At 42.6% G+C, this 19,134-nt stretch overlaps 1 protein-coding gene across 15 annotated transcripts in view; it reads left to right on the forward strand.

The window, feature by feature from the left end:
- Nucleotides 1-19,134, forward strand: part of EZH2 (enhancer of zeste 2 polycomb repressive complex 2 subunit) — a 56,690-nt gene that overhangs the window by 18,070 nt on the left and 19,486 nt on the right. For 6 of the 15 annotated variants that reach the window (XM_058655004.1, XM_058655003.1, XM_058655007.1 and 3 more), the window contains exons 2-6: nucleotides 5,193-5,316; nucleotides 5,869-5,997; nucleotides 13,280-13,327; nucleotides 16,447-16,563; nucleotides 19,011-19,131. In XM_058655004.1, the coding sequence (XP_058510987.1) occupies nucleotides 5,200-5,316; nucleotides 5,869-5,997; nucleotides 13,280-13,327; nucleotides 16,447-16,563; nucleotides 19,011-19,131 (532 nt within the window). In that variant the 5' untranslated portion in view covers nucleotides 5,193-5,199. Of the gene's footprint in view, nucleotides 1-5,192; nucleotides 5,317-5,868; nucleotides 5,998-13,154; nucleotides 13,328-16,446; nucleotides 16,564-19,010; nucleotides 19,132-19,134 lie in introns of those variants that run through there. The other 9 variants (XM_004597802.4, XM_058655009.1, XM_004597803.4 and 6 more) reach the window with 3 other exon arrangements.

Below are 19,134 nucleotides of genomic sequence, written 5' to 3' on the forward strand. Positions count from 1 at the left end.
ATGTCCAGCAGACTGATCCAGTCTGGCCCGTGTCCCATTCAGCTCTTGTATGTATGAGTGGGCATTGGAGACTAGCTCAACCCAACTGATCCCACTATCCAGCCCAGACTCATGCTGCTGGGTGCCACTGCCTGTCTAGCCCCGCCCGCTCCCTGCCATGTTTTTTTTTTTTTTTTTCCTCCTCACCAGTGAGAGTCGTAGCCCATCAGAGAGGTGCTTTCCGTTTCTCTACTGGGCCCATTCCCAGTCCCAGATTTGCACTTTCCAGATGGTTCTGCTGTCTAATCTCACAAGTCTTGCTCCCAGTCCCAGCACCTGCCGGCTGATGCTGCCATTAAGTCCAACCAGCCTGCAGTTACTCTGGCTCATGTCTGCACCAATGGATACAATCTGTTAGCCCAGCCTGGGGGTCTCTTCAGTCCCAGCTCTCATGCTCACCAGCAGGAACAGTGGCTCAGCAGGGAGCCCTTGCTGCTACTCTGCTGGGCTTGCCCCCATCTTAGCTTTTACATTTGATGGTGGCAGCTGCAACCCAGGGTGGTATAGCTCATCTCACCTTTGCACCTGTTAGTGGGTACTGCAGCCTGGCTCGGCCTGTGGTGCTCCCAGTTCCAGCTCATGCTGGTGGATACTGCAGCTTCGCCCAGACCAGCCAGTCCCCTGTCCCAGCTCTCATGTCAACTGACTGGTGTCATGCACTAACCCAGTCTGTCTGGCACCCTATTCTGGTTCTCATGTGCCAGTGAGTGCTGTGGACTGGCCCAGCCTGGCCTAAGGCCAGGTCTGTCACATGTGTGCCAATGGGTACAGTAACCTGGCTTGGTCTCAGCTGCTCCTAGCCTCGGTTTTTGTCAAGTCACCTCCCAGTCACAGATCTCGTGCACACAGGTGGGTCCTTGGCCAAGCCTTATTTGGCCCACCTCCTATCCTGGCAGGACCAGCAGCCTTGTCCTACTGACCCACACCCATTCTGGCTCTTAATGTTGGGTGCTATAGCCCAGCCACATGGCTGGAGCCAAACCCAGTCTGTCCTGTGTCTACCCTGGCTCTTGTGAGTACCAGTGGGTGCTGCAGCCTAGCCCAGTGTGGCACCCCTTAGATCCAGTGCACATCCATGCTAAGGGATGCTGCAGCCATGTCCAGCCCAGTCATACTCACTAGAGAGAACCACAGTGTAGCTTGGGCTTCCAGTTAACTTCTTGACCAAGCTCTTCCAGCCACTGGTCTTGAGTGTGACAGTGTTTGCTCCGATCCAGCTGGCATAATCTATCGCCCAGATTGGCCTTTACCATTAGCTGCCGTGGCCTGGCTTGTCCTCACCCCAATTCCAACTCTCACTGGTGGGTGCTGCAGCCTAGCCCTGCCCAGCCTGCCCCAGTAACTAGCTTTCATACAAACTGGTTGGTGTGATAGCCTAGCCTAGCTTGGTATGGCCTGAACCCCACCCACCCTGGTTCCTGCACATGCCAGTGTTCTGCGGTTAGTCTGGCCCTGCCCAGTCTGCCTCCCTACAGAGCCAACTAACACACCTGCCAAGAAGTGAAGCAGCCCTGCCCGGCCTGACCAACACCTAGGCCTGACTCACGTGTTCACCAGTGGAAGCTATGGCCCACCAGGGGGTTTCCCTGAGTTTCCTCACCAGGTCCACTCCCAGACCCACATCTCATGTACTTCGGCAGATGCTAGGCCCTTATCTGACAGTCTGCTGCACTCTCTGGGCATTTGTGTGTGCTGGTGGATGTTTTGGCCCAACCCACCCCACTCCCAATTCTTGGGTGTGCCTGCAGGTGCTACAGTGTGGACCAGCCTAGTCTGGCCTGTTCCCAACCCCAGTACCCATGAGTATTGTTGAGTTCCATGGGCATACCTAGCTCACCTGTCACCACCCCCAGCCTTTGAGAAACCAACTGGTATGGCAGTCCCACAGGGGTGAGCCCATGTTCCCCCACAGAATGTGCTCCCAGACCCAGTACTTTTGTGAGCTGATGAGTGTCATGGCCCAGCCTAACCTGTTCTACCCTCTACCCCAACACGCACTGGTGGGTACTGTGGTTGAGCCCTACCGGGCAGGTCTCCCAGCCATGGCTCTTACGTGCACTGGTAGGCAGTGGTTGATACCACCAATCCCAGCTCAGGTTTCTCATGTGGGGGGTTATATTGGTTTGTCCCAAAAAGGTTTTCTGATTTCCCTGACTAAACCACCTGATCTCGGTCCCTTCGTGTAAGTGCAGTAGCCAGGTTGGTGGAAGTCCCCCAGAAATTACTCCTCACTTGTCATGTTCTCCCTAAGCAGTCCTCCCTCCCACACATCTCCAGACCTGCTTCCATGAGCAATCCATAGTCCCCCACATCCAGTCCTCTGGCAGTGTGCCAGTCTGGGGGTACTGCCTGCCTACCTGGGATCCACACACACACACTCTTGGTCCCCACACTCTGATTATTGGTATGTCAGCATCTGTCCCTCATATATGTTTTTTTAAAAATATAGAACAGGTGCCTGTGCTGGCACACTGGTTAGTTAGCATACATTTGGCATTAACCCAGTCCAGGATGCCCTCAAGCAATTCGCTGCTTTTCTCCCAGTAGTGTAACACTTGCTGAGGTACAAGGCAACCTAGGCCGTTGCTACAGCTGGAGGGGAGGGAATATAAAACTTTTTAAGGGAAAAGTTTTATTCATCTTTGTATATTCATTTTATACAACTTTGCTCACTTCCTGGTTCATAATATTTGCTACATACTTGGGAAGATAAATTGCTTTGCATCCTTTTCGGTTCTGAATCAATCATGATATCAGGGATTTCTGTGTTGCTGGTTGGTGATTGAATATTGTGTAGAAACTTCAGGACTTCTGTTCCTCTTAATTTTTTTTCCTGGGTAGATTTCTTTTTGCCTAAGGGTTTTATGTAAACATGTAAATGTAGCTCTACTCAATAGGTTGGGTTATTCAACCCAGAAAGTTGACTTTACCATCACTTTCTATATATTTTAAAATTTTTGATTTTATTGATTTGAAAGGCAGAGACAGTGAACTAGAAGTCTTCTACTTCTTGGTTTCTTTCCCGCATGCTCACAGCAGTTTAATCCGGTCTCTGGATGACATGGACTCAAATACTTGCACTATTAATCCTTGCTTTCTTCCAAGGTACGTTCATGGCAAGCTTGAATCGGAGGCAGAGCTGGGACTAGAACCGGGGCACTCTGTTGTGAATATAGCTGCATCAAACATCTATCTCCATTTGCCATATTTAAGCTTTATTTGGTTAAGGGACTTGCGAAGGAGCTCCTGAATTCATTTTCCTTTTCTGCACCAGAGCAGTCTCAGCAGCCGCTGTCATCTCTGGCTGAGAGAACACTTCAGGGCATCTCAACCTGGTTCAGGCCAGTTACTGCCAGGCTACTCCCATCTCCACCTGGTGCAGACCAGTTACTGCCAGGCTACCGCATCTCACCTGGTTCATGCAGGCCAGTTACTGCCAGGCTACCCCATCTTAACCTGGTTCACGCAGGCCAGTTACTGGCAGGCTACCCCCATCTCCACCTGGTGCAGACCAGTTACTGCCAGGCTACCCCCATCTCACCTGGTTCAGGCCAGTTACTGCCAGGCTACCCCCATCTCACCTGGTTCAGGCCAGTTACTGCCAGGCTACCCCATCTCACCTGGTTCAGGCCAGTTACTGGCAGGCTACCCCATCTCACCTGGTTCACGCAGGCCAGTTACTGCCAGGCTACCCCATCTCACCTGGTTCACGTAGGCCAGTTACTGCCAGGCTACCCCCATCTCATCCTGGTTCAGGCCAGTTACTGCCAGGCTACCCCCATCTCACCTGGTTCAGGCCAGTTACTGCCAGGCTACCCCCATCTCACCTGGTTCAGGCCAGTTACTGCCAGGCTACCCCCATCTCACCTGGTTCACGCAGGCCAGTTACTGCCAGGCTACCCCCATCTCACCTGGTTCACGCAGGCCAGTTACTGCCAGGCTACCCCCATCTCACCTGGTTCAGGCCAGTTACTGGCAGGCTACCCTCATCTCACCTGGTTCACACAGGCCAGTTACTGCCAGGCTACCCCCATCTCACCTGGTTCACGCAGGCCAGTTACTGCCAGGCTACCCCACCTCTGCTCTTGTTTCTTTGGCTCTCAGAGTGTTTTTTTCTTTCTCTTTTTTCCCTCCCTCCCTCCTTTCCTCCTTCCCTCCCTTCCTTCCTTCCTTTCTTCCTCCCCCCGTTTTTTAAATTGTAAGGGTGGATTTACAGAGAGAAGGAGAGACAAAGGTCGTCTATTCTCTGGCTCACTTCCCAAACGGCTACAATGGCTGAAACTGAGCTGATCTGAAGCTAGGAGCCAGGAGCTTCTTTTGGGTCTCCCACACAGGTGCAGAGTCTCAGGCCACAGGCAGGGAGCTGGATGGGTTGCGGGGCTGCCGGGATTAGAATTGGTACCCACATGGGATCCCGGTGTGTGCAAGGCGAGGACTTCAGCCAGTAGCTGCTGTGCTGGACCCACTTTAAATGATCTTTAGATTACATGTAATACTTAGCAGTGTAAATGCTATATAAACAGTTGCTTAGGAAATGGGACAAGAAAAGTGTTGACGTTCATCTATGTGCAAGGCAAGCAGCACCCAAACACTAGGTGCTGCGGCGAGGTGGTGTGACGCGCAGGAGGCCGCAGCAAGGTGTGTCTGCACGTGACTTCTATGTGTACTCGTAGTGCTTGACCTACAGCCAATTCTAATTTTGTCTTTTTGATTTTTTTGTTTTCTGAATGTTTTCAATCTGTGATTGTACTAAAATTTGGGGATGTGGAATACCAATGTTATCTATATCTTGCTTTCATTACAGTTAGTTTGATGATAAAAGCACTGTTTTTACATTTGTTTTCCTGTATAAATTTTATCTCGTGCAAATGCTAATTGGTGGTATAGTTTGTGTTCCTGCCATGAGATCATATATCCGTAAGATAGGAGTTACTTAGAAATGTAGAAGCTGTTTAAATAAATATCTTCTAAAGATTGTGTGAAAAAAAAACATTTTCAATTAAATGCTTCAAGAATTTAATCACATGGAATAAGCACCTTTTGCAAACTGTAAAATGTAATTTCAAGTGTAAAAATGTAATTTCTTTGTTGATTTCTTTCAGCTTCTTGGGTTGATTAGATTAGTGATTTTGATGTGGATCTATTGCTTTTAGAATAATCATGGGCCAGACTGGAAAGAAATGTGACAAGGGACCAGTCTGTTGGCGGAAGCGTGTAAAATCAGAGTACATGCGACTCAGACAGCTCAAGAGGTTCCGACGAGCCGATGAAGTAAAGGTATTGTTCTGTGTTTTGTCAAAATGCATATACAGCTGAAACTTGGGGAGGGGTTTCTGTAAAGGTAAATCCTTCTTATTTTGAAATGATGTATTTTCAGTCAAGGCTAGATTTCTAGTAAGATCAGTGAGAGCGTGGACGCTGAGGTCATCAGTGTGCCTCAGTTAGCATGTAGCATGCGCATTAGTGATAGAAGGCTGTAATCTAATGCCCGTCAGCCTGCTGGAAACTTCGTCTTTCCAGTGTACTTTCATATCACATATACAGAAGTGGATGCAAATGCCAATGAGTTGTTCATGATTTTAGATTTCTAAAGTCTTTTTTTTGTACAAAGCTAACAGAATGGAAATAATCTTTTCACAGTCACATTATAGGTATGGGGGGTGTGTGTGTGTGTGTTGACTGGGAAGCTACAGCGTAGTGTTAAATCAGCATTTGAAGAAATGTTGATGTTTGTGAGAAATGACTAGATTATAACCTGCTTTAGAAATGTTACATGTTTTCTAGTAATGAGCAACTCATTTTGTTTTCCTGTCCTTCATTTTCTTAAAGAGTATGTTTAGTTCCAATCGTCAGAAAATTTTGGAAAGAACAGAAATCTTAAACCAAGAATGGAAGCAGCGGAGGATACAACCTGTGCACATCATGACTTCCGTGAGCTCATTGCGCGGGACTAGGGAGGTTGGTCAACATAACATGTTGTTGTGGTTATGAGACATACTGATCTTTGTTGTTGGAAGTCATCGACTTCAGGATGCCCATGTTTTTATTGCTGTTTCTTGTTAATGTGTAACTGTTTATGCTTGTCTTAGATCATATGCCTAACTATTTCTGAAGAGTTTTAAGTGCTTAGGATTTCTAGCTAAATTTCTAGATTTTCTAACTGTTGATTTGTCGTATACTCTTTTTTTTTTTTTGGAAAAGGTTTATTTATTCTTGTTTGAAAGATTTACAGAGAGAAGGAGAAACAGGAAGAGGGAAGGCTCCACCCCAGTGCCCCAGTTGGCTGCAATGGCCAGAACTGATTCCCTCTGAAGCCGGGAGACTCACCTAGGTTTCCTACTCTGTGAAAATGACAGAAGCCTAAACTGTCTTGAAGTTGCCAACAGAGTTCTAGTTTAGGCATTTCTGTGGAGTGCCTGTGTTATCTGGAAAATCATGCTGTAGGATCTTCACATAGGAGCTGAAGCAAAAAGGGGATAAGGGACTTAGAGTTAAAATTAAACTGTGTTGATTACACCTTGTTGATGGGTGCCTAAACTTGGGAAAGATCTAAACACTGGAGCTTTTTCTAAAATTTCTTTTCAATTAGTAGCCATTTTTATATAGCGTTTTTACAATAATAGTCTGCTCTTGTGAGGTATGTCGAGATGATATGACACACTAGCTCCAAAAACTTCGTGGTATCATTGTAGCTACAACTTATCCTCTGATTTCAGGAGTCTTGATGGTGAGACGTGATTGGAATGGTTCTCAGTCATTTGTGTTTTGTCAGATGACAACTCGTTAAGGTTTTGACTTACAGTGTATTAAATGCTTACACCTTCCTCATTTTCTGGTGCAGATCAGAGCCTAGCTATTAGAGGCAAACTACTTTTTATTAACACCACACCGAATGTGAAAGGAACTTGTCCTGCTTATCCAAACATCTTTAAGGGCGGTAGGAACAAGGCTTTGAAAATATTGTCTGGTAAGCTTTTGGAGTTTTAAGGGAAAGCAAAAAGGAGCCTTATTTTTCTATCCTGAGGAATAAGTCTTGGTAGTTTGAAGAAGAAAATTCCCTTTGCAAATGTTTACAGTGCTGCCAAAAGCCCAAGTTAGAGTTATATAAAAATTAATAGCAATAATGACTTCTGGCACTGTGGTAAATACACCACCTCATTTAGTCTTCAAGATGGTTTTTTCCCCAGGCAAGGGTACTGGGCATTAGATTGGGGAGCTTGCTCCAGTGATCAGGTGTGGTCTGGGGAGAATGCTCTTTGCTCAAACTAGAGAGTAGAATCTACTATTTTTGTACAACTGAAATTTCTCATGATTTTTCATTAAATTTAAGAGGATAGTTTAGCTATTTACTCATTGAATTTTAATTTTGGCAGAAGTTGAACATAGATACCCATTTTTTGGCGGGGGGTAGTTTGTATGAGAAACGGAGAGCAACTCAGCATACTTAATAAAATTGTTTTCTGAGCTTTGTATTTGCACAGTACCTGACATGGTTGAGGAGTTTCACAGAATTCTGGGGAGGGTCGGGCAGGGAGAGTTTTCCTCCACCTTAGTAACTGAACTTCGTTGAAATAGAAGTTTGGGATCAAGATCTTCAAATGTTTGCATCATTGTTGGTAGCAGATTCTACTTGAAATGATTCATCTTTTATTTATGTTTCTTTTTAAAAAATCATCATCACCACCTTTTGGAAACAGGCTTTATAAGGTTTGCGATAATCTTTTTGCTATTATTTCAATAAGTCCCAAGTTTTAAGACTGGAAAGAACTTTAGTGCTCTTATAATCTAACTTTTCAGATGAGAATAAAGACCTGTTTATTGTCTCTCTGGTTTGAGCATTTCCATCTAAAATTTCCTTCATTTATTTTAAAACTTGGGAGTCTGACGTAGGTCAAGCGGGAAGAAAAAAAGTGAGCACGTTTTACGAAGACTTTTCTAGTGGTTTTGCTGGCAGAATTTCAGACTGCAATGTTGATCAGATCTAGAAAGTCAATAGCATTCAACACTGAAGTGCCATATAGCATTGTTTATTAGCTTTTTGTAGCTAATTGTATTGTAAATGGTGACGTTTTCAGTTTGAGTTCCCTGCGGTGTGCTGCATCAATGACATAGTTCTTCAGTCAAGTCTTAGACACCACTTCTGTAGTTCTGCTGTATGAGCTTGTGTGGTTAATTTCAGTAAGGAATGTGACTGTGTACTTTCTAATCGAATGAAGTAACTACTATAAATGTTTAGTTCAGATCAAAGAGCTCCACAGATTAGCTTAGGGACTGTATATTTAGTGTATTTTCTTTCTTTTCTTTTTTTCTTTTAAGATTTATTTAACTATTTGAAAAGCAGAATTATAAGAAGGGAAAGGCACAAAGAGATCTTCCATCTGCCAGTCCATTCTTCGAATGTCCTGGAGGGGTAGAGCCACGCTGACCCAAAGCCAGGAGCCAGGAGCTTCCCCTGGGTTTTCCACCAGGACTCGGTGGCCTAAGTAGTCGGGCCATCCTCTGCTGCTTTCCCGGATAGCAGTAGGGAGCTGAATCACAAGTGGAGCAGCCAGGACTTGAGTTCACGCCCCTAGGGGATGCTGGCACTGTAGGTGGTGGCTCTGCCCACTACCCCACAGCCCCTGAGTGGATCGTTTTCTTCATGAGTTATTAAGGTATTTTTGGTTACATTACAGAACCTTGCCTCTTTTGCCCTAAAGTTTTAGTACAGCACGAGTTCCTAGTTTTTATTTATTTTTTAAAAAATGCCTCTCATATCTTGAAGACAGTAACTGATTTACTTTTGCTTTCTGGTTAATCCAGTTAAGTTAGAGTACCAGCTTTAAGCTATCATTCAGCAAATACGTAATAAGATAAAACTTGCCATAAAATGTGGTTGTTTAACAAAGGAATTTTACCTAGGTAACTATCATTTTGATTTCATTAAGTCTTCAGTTTGTAGTCATATTCCCAGTACGAATGGTAAATCTTTATGCGTTTGTTTATTTCTTGGAAAAAGCTGCAAGATATTTTCGCCACTGATTGTATGAGTTTTTCCCCATCCGTATTACAATTGGGCAAGAGAAACTTGGCACAGCTTCTCTTTTTCTTCCTAGTAATGTTTTAAATGATTTTAAGTTCATTGCGTATCATTTGCTGTTTGCAAATGATTTCTTTCTTGGAGAGGGTTCTATCAGAATAGAAATTCTTCCATATATTGGCATCTTGAACATGCCATTGTTATTAGAAAAGCATAACTGGCTTACATGTCAACTCTCAGTTGCATTATTTATTGACCTGGTAATGTAATTTCCTCAGTTAATTGTAATTATGAATCCAGTTGCTATTTACAAAGAAAGAAAATTTTGTATATCCAGTGAAAATTTAGTGGTCTTTAATATTAATTTTGTAAATTTAAGAATTAAATCTCTGGGTTTACATCTTGATGAGTCTTGAGCAGATATGGCCTTGGGACCCTGCACCCAAGTGGGAGACCCAAGTGGGAGTTCCTGGCTCCTGGCTTCAGATTGGCTCAGCTCCGGCCTTTGTGGCCACTTGGGGAGTGACCCAGCGGATGTAGGATCTTTCTGTATCTCCTTCTTTCTGTAAATCTGCTTTTCCATTAAAAAAATATAAATCCTTACAAAAAGGAAAAAGGAAAAAAGGTAACTTAGGATGTTTGGTTTAAATGTACGTGTTATGTATTAAGTATGTATTTCATATACTTAGGATGGTGATTATAAATTTAAGATCAGATACTGTAAGTCTAAAAAATGAATGTTTAAAGAATGTCTAAATGTAACATTTTTGGAAGATTAGGCAAACTTCACAGTCTGCTCTGGCAACTGATGAGGCAGTTTTGCAATGGCTCGTGCATATTGGGTTAGTAAAACTTGCCTAAGAGTTTTATCTTGCCCAATTCAGAGGTCACTGTAGAAGTGACAGTACAGAAACCCAGGGAACAAACCTGCAGTCCAAGCCCTCTTGCTTTGTGTTTTCTTTTTTTGTGAAATGTGTGAGTAGATAATGTATGTTTTTAGGAATTACTGGACAGATTAAACGTTTGCTGTTTTGGCTTGTCACTTAACAAGTTATGTCAAGATTTTTTTGTTCTTTAAAAAATGCATATATTTGGTACTCAGTTTATTGCTGTGTATATACATGTGTGTACATCTAGTTTTTGTTTTTTAGTTGCACACAGTACTGTAGTTGAACGTCCTTCCTATATACCTCTTTGAATCTTTGAATATTTCTGCAAGAAAAGTTCCCAGGAATATAATCGCTACTATATTCAAAATTTGTATATTTAAAATTCTGAAATTACAAAATACTCCTTAGGAATTTTGTATTATGTACCCACCAGCTGCTTGTGGGTGTGTCGCTTTGCTCAAAGTCCTAGCAAAAATATTATGTCTTTAATCTTTATCAGTCAGGTAAAAAAAATTAAAATTTGTTGCAATTTTAGTTATTTACTGAAGCTGAATGTCAGTTATGGTATATATGTTATCTCCATTTTGTAAGTAAAGAGTTATGGTATTGGGCTTTTTCCTTATAAAGACTATTATTTATAAATTTTACTTGTCATGTTTTACACATACCTTTTTCTATTTTAACTTATATTTTACTTGTGCTTTTTTGATTGTTTTATGAGAAATATTTGTGAGAAAGACAAGAGCTAGAGGAAGTGAGCGAGCATGCAGTCTCAGGCGTGTCCCAGTCCCCTGGGTCACTCCCCAGGGCCTGGCTGGGCCCTGCAGGAACGGGCAGCCAGGAGTCCCAGGCGCACTGCCCACATACTCCAGTCTCTCGAGTCATCCCCCTCCTAGGCTGAGTGTTCACAGCAGGCTGGAGTCAGGAACCTGGGTCCTGAACCCAGGCCTGGCCCTTTGTAGTAAAAATACTCTAATTTCTTTCTTTTTTAAAAATTTGTTTCATGTATTTGAAAGTGAGTTATGGGGGTGGGACATTGTGGTACATCGATGTTCCATGCACTGGTTCATCCCCCATGTGGCTGTCATGGCCAGGGTTGAGCCAGGCTGAGCTGGGAGCGTTATCCGTGTCTTCCATGTGGGTACCAGGATCCCAGGACCTGGGCTTTCTCAGCTGCGTTAGCAGGGAGGTGAATAGGAAATGGAGCTGCTGGGCCTTGACCCCGCACCCATAAGGCACGCTAGTTTTGCAAGCAGTGGCTGGCTCCATGTTTTCATGCTTATATTATCATTTAACCAATCGAGAACTTCCTTTTTTATAGTGAGAGATTGGGAGGTGTTTAGTTTTGAATTTTTTGTTTAGCTTTACTGGTGGTTTGAACACTATTGAATTGTCAGTGACCAGTTGGAGTAGTTGTGAATCTGTTAAGATGAGCAGAACAGCCCACCTGGTTGGTAAGCTGTCCAAGTGCCAGGATTGGAACATTGTCCTTTAAAGACCACATTTGTAATTGTCTTGCCTGTTTTTCCTCTGGTTCCTGTACTGCTCTATAGTAAATCTGTTCATTTATGCAAGACTTGAAAATGATTTTGTTGCCACGGCAGGGGAAGCCATGGACACAATACTTTATTCCATTTTGTAAGTTTTTGTTTTCTTCCTCCATTTCCTGCTTTTCTTATTTCTTTTCCTCATAGGACTGCTTTGGAAGTAGATGCTTGGGTTTGAATGTATTGGATGCATATGACCAGTTACCTGCTTCATGTTCCTTTTTGAGTTTTTTATTTTTACAGTTTAATGATCAGAAACAATAATTTCCAGTCACCAGTTTTTTTTTTTTGTTTTTTTTTTTTAACCAAAGCTGGGGTTTTTAGTGAAGTTGCAGGTAATAAGCAGATGACTTAGGCTGCCAGCAAGCACCCTTCTGAGCAGGATAACCTTGGGTTCTAACCTGTAATTGATGTTTTAGATTTCTGATCTCTTTAATTCAGGGCCAGGCTTCTGAAGCTTTGGTGCAAGGACTAGCCTTAAGGGTCTAAGCATAGTAAACTTGTTGCATGTTTATGTTAAATGTTATACATGTATCACCTCCCAAATCCCAGGCCCTGGGAGCTAGTGTAACAAGTGGCACGGGATAAAATGAGCTCCGAAGTCATATGCTGCGGAGTGGAGCTTCTCTGCTCATTCTGGGATGGCTCGGTAACATAAATATTTAGCAACAAACTAAAATAATTTACAATCTGTTCCTCTTTTTCATGCTTTAACCTGATTAGTTGCTTTTATCAAATACATCTGGGTCAAGATGTTAAGAGTTTTCCTCTGTATTTTTATTTCTTTTCTTCCTGTTTGAGATCATGAGTCCTTTGATCACTTTTCTCCTCGGTTTTTTCCCCCAAGCATTTATTTTGTTTTAGTTTATTTTATGTTGGAGTTACACAGAGAGAAGCAAGATCTTCCACCCACTGGTTCACTCCCCAAATGGCCACCAAGGTCAGGGCTGGACCAGGCCAGAGGCAGGAACTTCATTCAGGCCTCTCACTTGGTGCAGGTGCTGAAACACTTGGGCCATCTTCCTCTGTTTCCCCAGGCACGTTAGCAGACAGCCTGTGTCCCCTTGGGTGTTGGTGTTGCACGGTGGTAGTTTGACCTGTTATGCCACATGCTGGCCTGCCCTCTTTTGGAAGTTGTGGGTTTAAGTTGTATAAAGTGCTGTCTTCACCAGATAGGCTCACTCAATACTTGTATGCATTTTCTTTTTTCTTCTCCTCAAATTCTGGAAAATTTAGGGTCTTTTGAGAAGTCCTCTCTAGCTTTTCCCTGTGGCTGCTGGTGACTGATTGCTGGGGTGACAACTTTACCTTCCTCTGTGTTCTCAGGTGGAAAGGCTAAGAGAGAAGTGACAATGTGGACAGTTCATTGTTCTCTGACTTGAACTAAAACAAACCAACTAGTACCCGAGAATACTTTTGACTTGGCTTACTGTGTATTTCCTCTTACTACATGGAGGTTGGACTTAACCTTGTTCATGGTAAAGACTGTTGAAAGGCAGGATGGCCCCGGAGGGTATCCCCAGGATGGTATGCTGTAGAAAACGGGCAGTGATACCTAGCTCACAGCGTAGTTGCGAATTTTAAAAAAGTGAACTTTGGTAACCTCTAGACAGTGCTGGCACATAGTAGGGTGTGTTAATTTCTTTCCCTTCCCTGCAGGCCATTCACCTGCTCTTCCCTCTACGATTTTCCATAACACAGTTTTTACTTGGAACCAGCCTGCCAAGAATCTGTTGGGTTGTGTACTCTACAACTACTCTTTTTGGCTTGACTTCCCTCTCCAGCTCCCAATGGTCCAGTCACACAGTCGCCTATTGTACCAGCTGGTTGATGTAAGTCTGTGCATCCTCAGAGGAACCTGGTTACTTACCAGTAAGCTCCCTTTCTCTGAAAATGTAGCGTCCTTGATAGACTGGCTACTTCCTCTCTCTATCATTGATGAAAAATGATTTTTCATAATTTTTCTGTGTGATCCTGAAGTTGGAACTAGAGTTAGAGAAATCAGTATGTTGATACAGATCTTATAGTTCCTCAGTCCAGGACACATGACTGTGATCAGGTAAAATTTTGTGAGTACCTGTGAGGTCAAAATTCTTTTCACTGCTTTGAGTGATACAAGACTTAATCATGTAAACTGTCAAGGATGGTACATTCTCAAAGAAAAAAAAGTTGCTGTTAAGTAATTGGGAATTTTGATTTATTTTCCTTTAAGTCAAATAAGAATTCCCTAACTTGTTATTTTTTCTTTTTTAACAACAAATGCTTTTGCATTTGGATATGATTTTATGAATGAAAGGAATATGGTTATTAGCTAACATTAACAGTTAAAGCATGGAATACTCTAGAGATGCTGCAGAGATAGGAGGTGGGATAGACCATTCGTTTTCTGAATAGGTACTTTTGGCTTTAAACAGAAACTGAAGTTGAACACTCGTTAGGGAAAATCAACAAATGCAGTCCATTCAGTCCAGAAACATTTTTTGAGTGCCTACTTTTTTTCTTCTTTGAGACACTGTGCTGAGTATTGTGCACTTTTACTCCGAGTCAGCGGCTCTTGCCCTCGGAGCGCTTACTTCCTGTCCCTTAACGACTCACGGGTGCCGGAGAGTGGAGATGGAGGGGAGGGGAGCAGCAGAGAGGTAGTTGGTAGGCAGTGGTTCTCACCTGCTTCAGCCTATGCCTTCTGGATTTCGGTGCTTTCTTAGGTTCTTTCTGTTCCTGGGGAAACCAACTGACTATTCAGTATACGTTGGAGCATTTCCTGGATTGCCAGAGTAAATAGATGAAGCAAATCGTGGTCCTTTTGTCTAGTTGAATATTTAACTGTTGAACCCTACATGTGACATTGGGTTAGATGTTAAGTCAGTCAGCCCGAGTTGGGAAGGCAGCCCTGACCCCAGACTTTAAAGGCAGCTCTTTCACAGAATTAATTTTATCCCCTTCTTTACATGTAAAGCAAACACTGCATTTTTAAAAAAAATTGAAAATGATTTTGTGTTTGATAATGCTGAAGAGTATGTAGCACTTCATTCATTGACCAAGCCTTACCCCAAATTTACTCAGTTAAAAATAATGAAGGAAGACTTGATGGTTATAGAAATAATAAGAGGAGGTTGGCACAGGAGTTAATCCTATAGCAATGCCATATGTCTGTTTCATACAGCAGATCTTACATAACTATCTTTGTTACTTTTCCCTATGAGCATTTCAGAGGTAAGAACTAACAGCCCAATAATAAACTCTTGGGTGATACAGTCAGATTTAGGTTTGAATTCTGGGTTTGTGGTTTGCTACCTCTGTGACTAGGCAAACTGTTTAAAATTTCTGCACCTCAGTCTGCTGATGCAAAAGTTCTGATACTAAAACTATATCATAGGGTTGTAATAAAGAATAAGGATTATTTGCTGAAGGACTTAGCACAGTGCCTACCACACAGTAGGTGCTCAACAAATGTTACCTGCTCCTCTTGGGCAGATGGAGGAGAGGGTTATCTGAGGCCAGAGAGCAGGAAAGGGCAAGATTGCAAAGTGTGAGCCAGCGTGCACATCATCCAATGTAGACGTCAGCTTTCTAGTATTTTATCTTTGCCTTTGGAAAGTGAAGGTTAATTGATGAACCTTTGTCACAGTGCTTCCCAAGTACTCCGTCATTTAACCTTTGCTTCCACTAAGGAAGGAGTTACTGTTGAGCTGTAGTAACCATGATGATCTTGTGGTTGCCCCACTTGCTGCACGGCACACTCGAGGGACGGTTGTGACCTGTATGCCAAAGATTTCTACTACAATTTCACTAAATCTGGTTCTGCTGTTTTGCATCTAAATAAAAATTAAACATTTCATGTTTTTGTGTATATACATATATATATATATAAATTTTTGTTTCATCGTATAGCTTCAAATCTTTTTGCCTCAATTCTTTTTGCAATGTTTTATCTTATGAATAAAACGTCAAATATTTTTGTGAACGCTCTGGAGACCTTTGATAGTAAGTAGTAGTGCTCTTTTAAGAAAAGGTATGGGCTAGATAGGATGGAAAGTAGTGGGATACAGATTTTTGCCATATTTCATAGAAAAGGAAACATTTTTTTACATGCAGCATGCACAATTAGAATCACTGTGTTAAGAAAGTTTGTCATAGTTTGATTGGCAAATGATTTTGCCTTGAAATTAGTAACTTTGTAGATCGTCTCAAGTATGCTGTTTCAAGGAATTAGATGCCCTGGAGTGTAGAAATCATGTGTCGTGGCAGGATGTGGTGGTTAGGAGCCGGGCCTCCAGTGTTAGGCTCTCAGGGTTTAAATTCTAGCCTTACCTAATACATTGCCTTGGGCAAATTTATCTTTCTTTACCGTAATTTTCTCAACAAAATGAGCGCTAAGAATAGTTCCCATCTTAATATCATGAGAACTGTTAGACATGTAAGATGGCTAAAATAATGTCTTGTACACAGAAAATACTTAATATTGTCTATTGGAGATTTACAGAATTGATTTGAATCATTTTGTTGTGATTGAAACTCAGATCTGTTAATAACAATAATATTTGTATATCATTTGATAACATCAGGAAAGTACACTTTGTTTTTTTAAATAACACAAAGAAAGGTAAACCTAAAAAAGTTTCCTTACTATAAAGATTTGGTTGACTTTGGCATACATCTTACTATCCTTTGTGATTGAGGTAAAAGAGAAATTAAGCAGGAGCTAGGAAATGTCTAATAAAAATGTGGAGCAGTCAAGCAGATTGCTGAAGTTAACGCATGTAGCCTTTGGTGGCTGTGGCTCTTGGTAAGTATGAGAAGATGGGTGAGGGCTTTGGCTGTCTGCAGTTGCCCGAGTTGGTTCTGTGAGCTCTCATGTCCTAGCTAGGGGTGTTCTCTCTGGAGGTGAAGTGTGCAGGATTGCTGTCGGATGTGTGTTCCTCCTTCAGAGCCGCTCTGTTCTCTGTCTTAGTGCTCGGTGAGCAGTGATTTGGATTTCCCGACCCAGGTGATCCCGCTGAAGACTCTGAATGCTGTGGCCTCTGTACCCATCATGTATTCGTGGTCTCCTCTGCAGCAGAATTTTATGGTATGGAAATAGTGTATCTTCTTATTTGATAGTAACTTAAATACATTTTTTTTTCATCAAGATAACTGAAATAACAAAGTTATCAAAATGATGGCTCTTGGAGTGATTTTGAAAGATGAATATGGTATGTATTAAGTATTGGTGGACTTGAAAGGCCGAGTTAGAGCGAGCTGTGGGACAGGGATAAAGGCCTTCCACCTGCTGGTGTGCTCCTGCAGTGGGTCCAGCGCTGCGACCCTCTGGCTGGAGCAAGGTGGGCTGAACCACGAGCTTCGTCTCAATTGCCTATGCTGGTGGGTTAAACACTCTCTTTTACTACTTTTCCAGGAACAGGAAGCATGATTGGAAGTGGAGCAGGCAGGAGTGGAATCAGTGTTCATATAGGGTGCTGATATTGCAGGCAACAGTTTAATTTGTTGTACTGCACTACCAGGACAGCTTTTAAGTTGGTAATTTTGCTTGGCCTGTGAATGATGTTACAGATATACAAATGGGGCCTGGCACGATAGCGTAGTGGCTGAGGTCCTTGCCTTGGGATCTCATGGGCGCTGGTTTGTATCCCAGCTTACCCCACTTCCCTTCCAGCTCCCTGTGTGTGGCCTGGAAAAGCAGTCGGACGGCCCAGAGTTGGGACCCTGCACCCGCGTGGGAGACCGGGAGGAGGCTCCTGGCTTTGGATCATCTCCGCTTTGTCCGTTGTGGCTGCTTGCGGAGTGAACCTGCAGAAGGAAGATCTTTCTCTGTTTCTCTCTGTAGATCTGACTACTTTCCAACAAACAGAAAGCAAATATACAAATGGCCTTTGATGCAGATGGCCTTTGGCAGGAAGAAATCATAGTTGGCTAAGGAATATATTAAAAACTGAATTTGTCATTTTATATTTCGCATTTCCCCCTTTCCCAGTTTCCCTTATTTGTGTGAAGACCTGTTGTCTGTAGGAATGCTCCAGGTGGCTGGAGTTTATCTGTGGATTACTGGAAGGTTCTCCTCTTCCTCTTGCTTTCCTGTCACGTGTGTTTTGAGGCCTGCCCTGTGTCATTTTCGTATTAACCGTGGTCATGTTCCTGGCCCCAGCCTGTGCTGCCGCACACTTGTCTCTTTGGTCTCAGCCAATCTCTTCTGTGGAAGAGGTTTTTTGTTTTTGTTTTTTAATTCTGTTTATAATCGCTACTTTGAGAGGTTCCTTAAGATTGACTTACCCTTACTTTGATTTACTCTTTAAATGTGCACTTAACAACAATCCAGTTTTCATCTAGGATTCCTGTCCCTTTTATTTTTAATTGAAAAGAATGTCATGAAGGACAGCTTTCTGTTCCTTGTATTCTTGACTGTTCCATTCCTTCTGAAATTTTCTGTGATTATTTCCTGCAAAGGTAGAACCGTTCTTTGTTGTGGTCTTCTAAACCTAGATATGAACTCATTTATTATTATATTTACTAGTTCAGTCTACTTTGATATATCTTGTTCATATCATTATTAAAGTGCTTTGTAATTGTACAGTATGCTTTTGCATAGAAGCATGAATTCTTTGGAATAAACCTTATTAGACTATTGATGTGGTACTATACATCCCTAAAATCTTGCCACATTGAATGTATTAATTAGCTAGATATCAAGTGAAATTTAGAAATCTCTACTCCTATTCTGATAGTAGTCTTTTTTGATAATCTTTTTACTTTAGTTAAGCAGCTGTGTGGCATAGGCATCTCCTATGGATACTGATTTTTTTTTAAAGATTTGTTTATTTTTATTGAAAAGTCAGATTTACAGTGAGAAGGAGAAACAGAAAGATCTTCCATCCACTGGTTTATTCCTCAAGTAACCACAACAGCTGGAGCTGAGCTGAGCTGATCGGAAGCCAGGAGCTTTTGCCAGGTCTCCTACATGGGTGCAGCATCCCAAGGATTTGGGCCATGCTCGAAAGCTTTCCCAGGCCATAAGCAGGGAGCTGGATGGGAAGTAGAGCAGCCAGGATATGGGATACTGGCATATGCAAGGCAAGGATTTAGACACTGGGCTGTTGCACCAGGTCCTTTAGTTATCTTGTATTGCCATTTAAAACCTATTTTGGGACCCAGCATAATAGCTGGATTGGCTCATTCTTCTCTCGGGATCACATGTGAGTGCCTGTCCGTGTCCCGGCTGTTCTTCTTCCCATCCAGCTTCCTGCCTATAACCTGGGAGAGCAGTAGAGGATTGGCCAAAGCCTTGAAACCTTGCACCTGTTTGGAAATCTATACGAAGCTTCTGGCTTCTGGCTTTGGCTCGGCTCAGCTCTGGATATTGTGACCATCTGGGGAGTGATCGAGCAAATGGAAGATCCTTCTCTCTGTCTCACCTTCTCTCTCTGTATATCTGCTTTCTTAAGAAGTGAGTGTTTAAATAAATAAACAAGACCTGTGTTGACACGGGGATGTCTGTTTTAAACTGTTTTTTTAAACTTTTAGGTGGAAGATGAAACTGTTTTACATAACATTCCTTATATGGGGGATGAAGTTCTAGACCAGGATGGCACTTTCATTGAAGAACTAATAAAAAATTATGATGGAAAAGTACATGGAGATAGAGGTG

Source organism: Ochotona princeps, chromosome 25 (assembly GCF_030435755.1).
Source record: "Ochotona princeps isolate mOchPri1 chromosome 25, mOchPri1.hap1, whole genome shotgun sequence".
In the NCBI taxonomy this organism is placed as follows: Eukaryota; Metazoa; Chordata; class Mammalia; order Lagomorpha; family Ochotonidae; genus Ochotona; species Ochotona princeps.